Below are 10,000 nucleotides of genomic sequence, written 5' to 3'. Positions count from 1 at the left end.
CAGAACGTGGGCTGATGTTGGAGATGACCAAATTGGAGGGGGCACCAGGAAGCTCTGCGGGAAACAGGAAATGATTGACAGGCTGTGAAACATGCACACTTCCTTAAGAAGTTCCCTAAGAAGTTTGCTAAGAAGTTGGGCCAATTCGGAAGATGACAATTGATTCAGAAAGAAACTAATTAAACCATGGAGAATAATTAACGACGCAAATCATATCCTTACACACACCCTGACGTTGTGCCTGTCCTTTGTTTTCCACTGATGGAACAATTCACAGTTTATCAATGGAGAAAATGAGCTCAGCTTGGCTTTTGGCCATTGTCATTTATTCTGATTTTGGCAGGCATTTACTCACGTTCACACACACACACACACACACACACACACACACACACACACACACACAGACACACTCACACACTCACACACACACACACACTAACTCAGTGTCTGTATACAGCTTTTGATACATTTCTCCTCTGATTCATCTCCAGAGAGAAACACTCAGTTACCCAGATGTACCATTTTTCATCTCCCTGTTGAAACGAATGTCATCATCTGCAAAAAGTGTGTGAATGTGGGTGCGTGTACAAACTCTCCCCTTCCCCTCCTCCCCTTCTCAATCTCTCTCTTGTTGTGTATGTGTGTGTGTGTGTGTGTGTTGTGTGTGTCTGTGTGTGTGTGTGTGTTTGTGTGTGTGTCGAAGCAAGCATAGTGTGAACCCTTCATTTTTCTTGCACTACGCCAACAGATAAAGACAGCGAAGGTTTATTCAGCACCAGCCATCAGCCATCACTCTGCTGTGTCTGCTGGTGGCCCGGATTCCACTAGCGCTCTTAAGTCCATGTTGGACATAATGTGTGTGTGTGTGTGTGTGTGTGTGTGTGTGTGTTGTTGTGTGTGTGTGTGTGTGTGTGTGTGTGTGTGTGTGTGTGTGTGTGTGTGTGTGTGTGTGTGTGTGTGTGTGTGTGTGTGTGTGTGTGTGTGTGTGTGTGTGTGTGTGTGTGTGTGTGTGTGTGTGTGTGTGTGTGTGTGTGTGTGTGTGAGTGGATGCCACTAGGGCTCTGAAGTCCATGTTGGACATAATTAAACTGAGGAAGTCCTCCGGGGCAAAGAGAATGTACAAGGCCACAGACACCGTGTCCAATAAAGGGGTTTTTCACTCTCTCACACACACACACACACACTCTCTCACACACACAGGCACGCACGCACGCACACGTACATGCACACGCACAAGCACACACACACACACACACACTCTCTCACACACACACACACACACTCTCTCACACACGCACGCACGCACGCATGCACGCAGGCACGCACACACACTCACTCTCACACACACAGTGGCTTCAGAAAATGGGATGTAAGTAAATAAATGCATAGATATTTCAGTAAATAAACGAAAAAAAGGAATCTTTAAAAAAAAAAAAAGACGTTTGGTATTGATAGTGACTGAATGTTGATGCTGAGTGTTAAATTCATTATAAGGTGTCCAGCCCCACCATCTTTTTCTTCCCTCCTGATGGTGGTGATGGCATGCCCAGGCAACGCATCCTGACTGCTGTGAAGGCATGCCCAGGCAGTGCACTCATCAGGTAGCCACTACCTCACACTTGACCTTTGTGTACTGCATTATGCAAAAGGGTGGCCATTGATCAGTGTTTACACAGCAACAATGCCATCAAAGATTAACCTCTCACATCTCAGCCTGGGGAACCATCATCATGGCCATACTTAGGCGAATACATGGGTTTTTATTACTGCTATTTATTAACAAATGCAACATGCAAGGCACCTGGCTAACTGAGTAATCCTGCTCGGTGTTGAAAGAGTTGTGAATCAGAATAATTATTATTAATTCATAATTAATCCATCATTATTCCTCATTATTTTCTATCATTATTCTCCACTATTCTGTCTTAAAATTAGAATAAACATTCAACAGAAGAGTTTTCTGGTTAAGTCTCTGTCTAGGGGTAATCTAACTTGTTTTTTCAAAAGTTCCAGACTCTTGCATGGTTTGAGCAAGATTGTTACTCTGTTATTTTCTGCCTTCTCTGCGAACAGACATTGTGCCAGTTTCTATCGGAGTAGTCATCTCATGCATACTAATTAAGTATTGGTACTATTGATTGCCACCCTTTTCCTGTCAGGAAACTTAAACTAAGATTGTTTCTTTATCTAATTAGAGACGCTGGTGAATCTTGTTGTGAAACTTAATCGCTCCCTCTGTGCGCATAGTTGAATGAATAAAACCTTGACTTCAGATTCTACCCTACTCATCTGGAGTCTCCAATAATCTGTGGTATTGCCAATTACCATCAGTGCAATGTCCATTTTTTAAAAAGTAGTTTGAATTTCTTTTTTAGAAAGTAGCTATAGTTAACCAAACTAGATTTCTCCCTAGGGTGGGGTAGGGCTCTGCTGTAGTCCAACTTCATACAGTGCCATACCGTGTTAGGGAAGCTGCTGCCCTAACACGGTATGGCACTGTATGGTATAAAATAGTATGTGGAGTAAAGCCGTGTGGCATAGCAGATTGGTAGGGATTAGCTATTGGACGTTCACTGCATTTACATATGGGCTTGGGTTGCTAAGTGTGCTTGGGTGTGTGTGTGTGTGTGTGTGCGCACAATTTCCGTAGGACGCCTGCGTTTGTCTGTGTGTGATTGTATTCGTCGCTTTACGCATGGGGGATTTTTCAGCAAGAGTCTGTTCCACTCCTGTAAAACTATGTTATATTTTGTCCCACTTCTTACACATATTGAAATAGTCCTGCAGGTGGTAATTTACACAGGATGGATTTTTCAGTCCTACTTGTGCCTGCACCCATGAAAAAGTGCCTTTCATAAAAACCACCAATCATGTGCCTGTTTATGTAAAACATGGGTTATTTCTTGCTACTCTCCGGCAAACATGAAATAACATTCTGTAGTTTAAAAGAAAAAAAAAAAATCGACTTTATTTACTTTATCAGAACTCTAGCTACACGTGACATGATGTGCATCTACCTGGCGGCACCCCTGACGATATGGTCGCCGTGGTGACGAGCCCTGTGCCGGCATCGGTGACGGCGGCGACCTCCAGCGTGTAGGTGGTGAGGGAGGTGAGGCCCGTCAGCTTGTACTCCAGACTGGAGTTGGACAGGGAGCGAGACTCACGCGTGGCGTTCAGACCCACAGACGCCCACGACAGCAGGTAACCTAGAGACGAGAAAAGACAGCGATGGAGTGAGAGGAGGGTGGGGAGATGGAGGGGAGCAAGAGGGAGGGATGGTTAGAGAGAGTGGAATGAGAGATAGACGAGACATATTCAGCATGATTCATTTGAAATATTTAACGTGGAATTAACATGTTCATTTTTAATTTAAAAAACGAACACATTTAAAGCAGCTGCCTTGGTTCTGCTATTATTTCTGTTGTAATATATCTGAGGGCAACCAATGTACACCTGACAAGGAGCTTAAATTAATTCACACGTTCACAAGTTTATTGAGCACTTCAAACTACAACTTACCCAACAGACTGCACACCACGCTCTAACTACAGACCGGCTGACCAAGTCATTAACTCACTTGATGGCCTTTTTATTGAAAATCTCTTCCGAGTTCAAAAGATGCTATTAAACTATAGTATTTGAATTTAAATATACTTCCCTTTTAGTTACTGCTACATTAAGTCTGTGATTTTACATTTAAATATTGAACCCTGTCAGCCTTAAGAAGAAAGACATCGATTAATCGCAATTGCACAGCAAATTGTGCAATTAATGAGTGATTTTCTACTCTAGTGATTGACAGCACTAATAATCTTTTTTTTTTTTTTTTTTTTTTTTACATATTTTGTTAACACTATACAATGTTAGGGTGAAGAAACATTTACAACAGCTGTTTGTCGATATGTGTCAGTGGCACTGCTTCCAAAACAGAGACTCTGATAGTCCATTACAGTGAGTGGAGGAGTGGGAGTAACTCCATCTCTAACTTTTCTTTAGGGGAGAGAGAAAGAGAGAGAGATGGAGAGAGAGTGAGAGAGTGAAAGATATAATAAGAGGTGTGTATGTGTGTGTGTTTGTGTGTGTGTATGTGTGTGTGTGTGTGTGTGTGTGTGTGTGTGTGTGTGTGTGTGTGCATGTATGTGTGTGAGAGAGAAAGATGGAGGGAGAGAGAGAGATGGAAATAGTGAGTGAGTGAAAGAGAGAATAAGTGGTGTGTGTGTGTGTGTGTGTGTGTGTGTGTGTGTGTGTGTGTGTGTGTGTGTATGTGTGTGTGTGCGAGAGAGATAAAGAGGGAGGGAGAGAGCGAGATGGAGAGAGAGTGAATGAGTGAAAGAGAGAATAAGAGGTGTGTGTGTGTGTGTGTGTGTGTGTGTGTGTGTGTGTGTGTGTGTGTGTGTGTGTGCGAGAGAGATAAAGAGGGAGGGGGAGAGCGAGATGGAGAGAGAGTGAATGAGTGAAAGAGAGAATAAGAGGTGTGTGTGTGTGTGTGTGTGTGTGTGTGTGTGTGTGTGTGTGTGTGTGTGTGTGTGTGAGATGAAAGGACAGGCAGGATGGTACTAAGCCAAAGGGGAATGTGTCAGGGTGGTGAAGGGCTCCTCCACAGCCATCACTCTACCAGACAGCCATCAGTTTGCCCATCCACTCAACAACAGGGGGACTTCATCATACCACTGTTGTGTGTGTGTGTGTGTGTGTGTGTGTGTGTGTGTGTGTGTGTGTGTGTGTGTGTGTGTGTGTGTGTGTGTGTGTGTGTGTGTGTGTGAGAGAGAGAGAGAGAGAAAGTCAGAAAGAAGATAGTCATTTGCAGAAATACTCTGTGACTGAAATACACAGTATGTGTGTGTGAGTGTTTGTGTGTGTGTGTGAGTGTGTGTGTGTGTGTGTGTGTGTGTGTGTTTGTGTGCGCGTGTGTGCAAATGAAAGAGTGCGTGTTTTTGAATGTAAAAAAGGAGCAAGTTGAAAGTTGAAACCGTATAAAAGCAGATGTAATAAATGTAAAAACTACGGTACGCTTTTAATGCTTAGAATATGTTTTATCACCCGAGTGTGTGTGTGTCACTGTATGTGTGTGTGAGTGTTTGCGTGTGTCTCTGTATGTGTGTGTGAGTGTGCCACTTCTGTGGAAACTAAGCTACCTTACTAACATTAGTAACCTATGGGAAGCACACACACAAGCACAGTTACACAAAGGCACACACACACACTCAGAGTGTTGTCATTAGTCACATGTTCAGCATTATTAGGCACTAATCAGCCCTTGCTGCTGGAAGTCTGCCTGCTGCTAGACTGCCGGGTGCCACCGCCCCAGTGAGCGTCCTGGTCGTCGTGGTAATGGCTCAGATCTGGCTCAGATGCGGGGGGAGTCAGCGACTTTCTGGTCTTCATTAATTACGTGCAGCAGCACTGTGTAAACATCCCTCGAATGGCATCCTGACATAATATATCCAGGGATCCGTGTGTGTGTTTGTGTGTGTGTGTGTGTGTGTGTGTGTGTGTGTGTGTGTGTGTGGGTGTGTGTGTGTGTGTGTTTGAGACGTTTTACCTGTGATGATGCCGTTCCTGTCCACGGGTTCCTGCCAGCTGACGCGTAGCGACATGTCTAAGATCTCAGTGAAGCTCAGGTGACCAACAGGGCCCGGTTCTAGAGTAACAGAGAACCACAGGAACATTCAGATATCTCACTGTACTCCCTCTCTTTCTCTAGCGTGCACACACACACACACACACACACACGTATACACCCCCTCGTACACGCACACACACACACACACACACACACACACACAGTCACACACACACAACATGCACCTACTTACACCGTGGAATCATGAAATATATACTTAAAAATATATACTTTATTAATACACATTACTACTTATAAACACACATTACATATATACTTATACCACGTTGTAAAATATGTGCCTAAAACATCTGGTTTAAGAGCTTAAGTGCTTAAGTTCACTTCAGTTGTTACTGGTCAGATTTAGCACCAGCAATATGGCATCAGAAAAGAAAAAAAGCCGTCTCATTCTTAACTGTACGCTGTCAGAGCATCTGTTTATGATTAACAACACTGTCACACACACACACACACACACACACACACACACACACACACACACTGATGATTAACAACACCGACACGCAAAAATAGTCTTCTGCTGGTGTCTGCGGGAGGGGGGATTATGACAACCATGTCCTTTTTACAGCAGAACCTTCTGGAGCCCGCGGGGGTCAAAGCCTCCAGCCTGGCAAGCGTGTCAGTGCGAGCCGCTGATGGAACACTTAAGACGCCACTCTCTCTCACACACACACACACACACACACACACACACACATACACACAGACACACACACACACACACACAAAGGGCAAGGCGAGCGAGCCTCTGATGGAACACTAAAGACGCAACTCTCTCTCACACTAACACACACACACACACACACACACACACACACACACACACAAGCGTGTCAGGGCAAGCGAGCCTCTGATGGAACACTAAAGACGCCATGGCCCTTTTTTTTTTTAAGCGGCGTCTGTAAGAAGATTAATCTTTAATCAATACGCTCGCTTGGGTTCCAGAGCAGCAAAATGAAGCGATGAGCGGGAATTATCCATTTTAACCCCCCCCACCCCCACTCGTACCCCCAAATCACCCCTGCCTACACCACCACACTCTTCCTCCCTCCTCCTCCTCCTCCTCTTCGGATCAGAAAAGCGCTGGATTACTGAGCTTCTCAGCTTCTGCAGAACTGGCTGCCCTTTAGTCCCCTGCAGTGGGTGCTGCAATCTCTCAGAGATACACACAAACACACACACACACACACACACGCACACACCAGCATACATACTTTTTCCTCTTACACACACATATAAATATGTACATATTCTCTGTCACACAGACATATGCGCACACACATACAAACTCTCTAACACACACACACACACACACACATACGCATCCACACAGAGACACACACACACAAAGACACAGACACAGACACAGACACACACACACACACACACGCACACACACACACGCAGGGGCTTGCATGAACGTGGCAGAGATGAAGGCACAGAGAGGCATGTCAGTCATGTCACTCTGCTCCTTTCTTCCCTCTGCCAGTCTCCAGCACATCACGTCTGTGTCACTCACACTCACTGACCCTGCACGTCTCTCTGATGACATGAACCTGACGTAACCCACAACCACACACTTGAAATCAAACGCAGGTGCGAGTTCCTGGCTTGACACCGCTCATAAGAGCATGCGTGTGTGTGTGTGTGTGTGTGTGTGCGCGTGTGTTTGACATTGCAACTCTTCATTTGGTTCCATGCTTCTTCTCACTTCACACACACACACACACACACACACACACACACACACACACAGAAACACACACCTAACAACCAAAGCTTTCTCCCACATTATTCCATGAAGAGTCAATCCCACACACATACACACACACACACACGGCTATCAACTGAGGAAAATTAGGGCGTTTGTTGGTGAGGCTGGTAGCGAGTGCGAGGCCGAGGCTGGTGTGGATGGTGCAAACTTGGGAAGAGCGGCGCGCCCTGCTGACTAATATCTCCCATGGTGACAGGGTAATTGAAGTCTGGTAACGATCGGCAGCCTCGCCCCGCAGCGCCTCACCTAGCCTCACCATATATTGTGTGCTCACAATGAGCAGCAGCATAATGGACAGCCTATGGAACATGTTAATCAATGTCCTGCAGGAGAAAACAATTAGAGGGAGAATTGTGGTATGCAGGGGAAAGAATACGAATAAGAAAAATTACAGTCATTTCTTAGTGGTATTGACTGTGACGGTGTGTGTGTATGTGTGTGTGTGTGTGTGTGTGTGTGTGCCAAAGGTACTTGGTCAGTGTATGCGTTGAGGGTTAGTAGGAGGCTTTGCAATTAGTTTAGTTTTGGTGAGTTTGTGTGTGTGTGTGTGTGTGTATATAAAGTATATATGCGTGTGTGTGTTTATATATTTGTGAATATATGTGTGCATGTGTGTGTGTGTCTGTGTGTGTATATCTATATTTGTGTGTATATATGTGTGTGTGTGTGTGTGTGGGTGTGAGTAAGTATGTATGTGTGTGTTTGTGTGTTTGAGTGTTTGAGTGAGTGTGTGTGTGTGTGTTTGTGTGTGTGCTTGAGTGAGTGAGTGAGTGTGTGCTTGAGTGATTGAGTGTGTGTGTGTTTGAGTGAGTGAGTGTGTGTGTGTTTGAGTGAGTGAGTGTGTGTGTGTGTTTGAGTGAGTGAGTGTGTTTGTGTGTGTGTGTGTGTTTGAGTGAGTGAGTAAGTGTGTGTGTGTTTGAGTGAGTGAGTGAGTGTGTGTGTGTTTGAGTGAGTGAGTGTGTGTGTGAGTGTGTGTGTGTGTGTGTGTGTGTTTGAGTGAGTGAGTGAGTGTGTGTGTGTGTGCACGCTACTCACTGTCCGCGTGCGTCTGCACCAGCATTTGGGTGCTGGCTGGTCCATCTCCAGGCGTGGTGAAACACAGCACGGCCGTCTGGTACCACGTGAACTTCTTCAGGTTGATCATGTAACCGTGGTGACGCGCACCGTGGAACTCCGGGGCGATGGTCACCACGGTGGCGTCATCCTCCGAGGCGTGCTCCGGCCAGGCAAGGAGCTGCAGAAGGGGTCAATTAAGGGATGTTGAAAACTAGGGCATTGGTTAAGCCTAGCAACACATGGTGCATAGTGCATACTTGCACTAAAAGTGTATTCAAAGAGTGTACTTAAAGCTAAACCTTAAGCTAAAGCTCAAAACTTCATAATTAGGGTTTACTTCGTACACCAGTCCGACTTACATACACACGTCATACAAACTAATATGAGACATATTATTAAAACATAGTATTAACTTTTAATCTTTAAGTATTTAAGTGAAAAGTCTACATAGAATAAGTAAAGCTGTAGCCCACTGTGACTGCCGAAGTGTTCCTACACACTAGCCTTCTCTCTTCTCCACACATATAGAACACACACACACACACACACACACACACACACACACACACACACACACACACACACACACACACACACACACTCACACAGATCAGGAGTAATCACATACAGTGAGTGAGACAGAGAGAAGGAGGGATGACACTTTTTGGATGGCTGTCAGAGAAAGAGAGAGAGAGGGAGGAGGAGGAGGAGGAGGCATGGAGGAGAGAACATCTCCACTCTTCTCTGCTTCTGTAGTCAGACAGACAGGATCTTCTGCCATCATTTTGCACAAAAAAACCCATTTCCATTAGGTCTGCTGGAGTATGAGTATGTGTATGTGTCTTACGCAAGTATGAGTTTGTGTGTGTGTGAGTGTGTGCGTGTGTGTGTGTGTGACACAGAGTACATGTCAGAGACAGAGACACATGGCCCTGTGATGTGTGACATGACATATCAGCGCTTTCACTCTCCCACTCTCACACAGGGAGCTCTCCATCGCTCTCCCTATTTCCCTCTCCATCGCTCTCTCTCTCTTTACTCCTTTTTCTTCACCTCTCTCTCACTGCTCTCCCTCCATCTCTCTCTCTTGCCCCCCCCCCCCCCCCCCTCATCCTGCCCTTCCCTCAGAATCCCACCTGGCTGCAGAACTGCACCCATTGTCATGGTAACAATGTCTTATTTTCCCCGAGCCTGAAAGTGGTGGTGTTGTTTGGGTGGGCGTAGGTGGGAACAGAAACAAATTACATTTATCAAATGGGGCTGCGTGTGTATGTGTGTGTGTGTGTATGTGTGTGTGTGTGTGTGTGTGTGTGTGTGTGTGTGTGTGTGTATGTGTGTGTGTGTGTATGTGTGTGTGTGTGTGTGTGTGTGTGTGTGTGTGTGTGTGTGTGTGTGTGTGTGTGTGTGTGTGTGGGTGGGTGTGGGTGTGTGTGTGTGTGTGTGGGTGGGTGTGGGTGTGGGTGTGTGTGTGTGTGTGTGTGTGTGTGTGTGTGTGGATGTGTGTGTGTGTGTGTGTGTGT

General features: G+C 45.5%; 1 protein-coding gene across 1 annotated transcript in view; it reads right to left on the bottom strand.

Moving 5' to 3' along the window:
• The window catches only part of sdk1b (sidekick cell adhesion molecule 1b), a gene marked incomplete at both ends in the record, with an annotated part of 254,956 nt that overhangs the window by 59,765 nt on the left and 185,191 nt on the right, over nt 1–10,000 (bottom strand). The window contains 4 exons of the mRNA XM_080843197.1: nt 1–54; nt 3,021–3,212; nt 5,549–5,647; nt 8,460–8,658. The exon at nt 1–54 is cut by the window's left edge and continues 68 nt beyond it. Of these exons, the coding sequence (XP_080699323.1) occupies nt 1–54; nt 3,021–3,212; nt 5,549–5,647; nt 8,460–8,658 (544 nt within the window). The remainder of the gene's footprint in view (nt 55–3,020; nt 3,213–5,548; nt 5,648–8,459; nt 8,659–10,000) is intronic.

Source organism: Sprattus sprattus (genome assembly GCF_963457725.1).
Source record: "Sprattus sprattus genome assembly, chromosome: 1".
Taxonomy (NCBI): Eukaryota; Metazoa; Chordata; class Actinopteri; order Clupeiformes; family Clupeidae; genus Sprattus; species Sprattus sprattus.
Note: the sequence above shows the minus strand (reverse complement) of the source record. Positions and strands in the feature narration are given on the sequence as shown.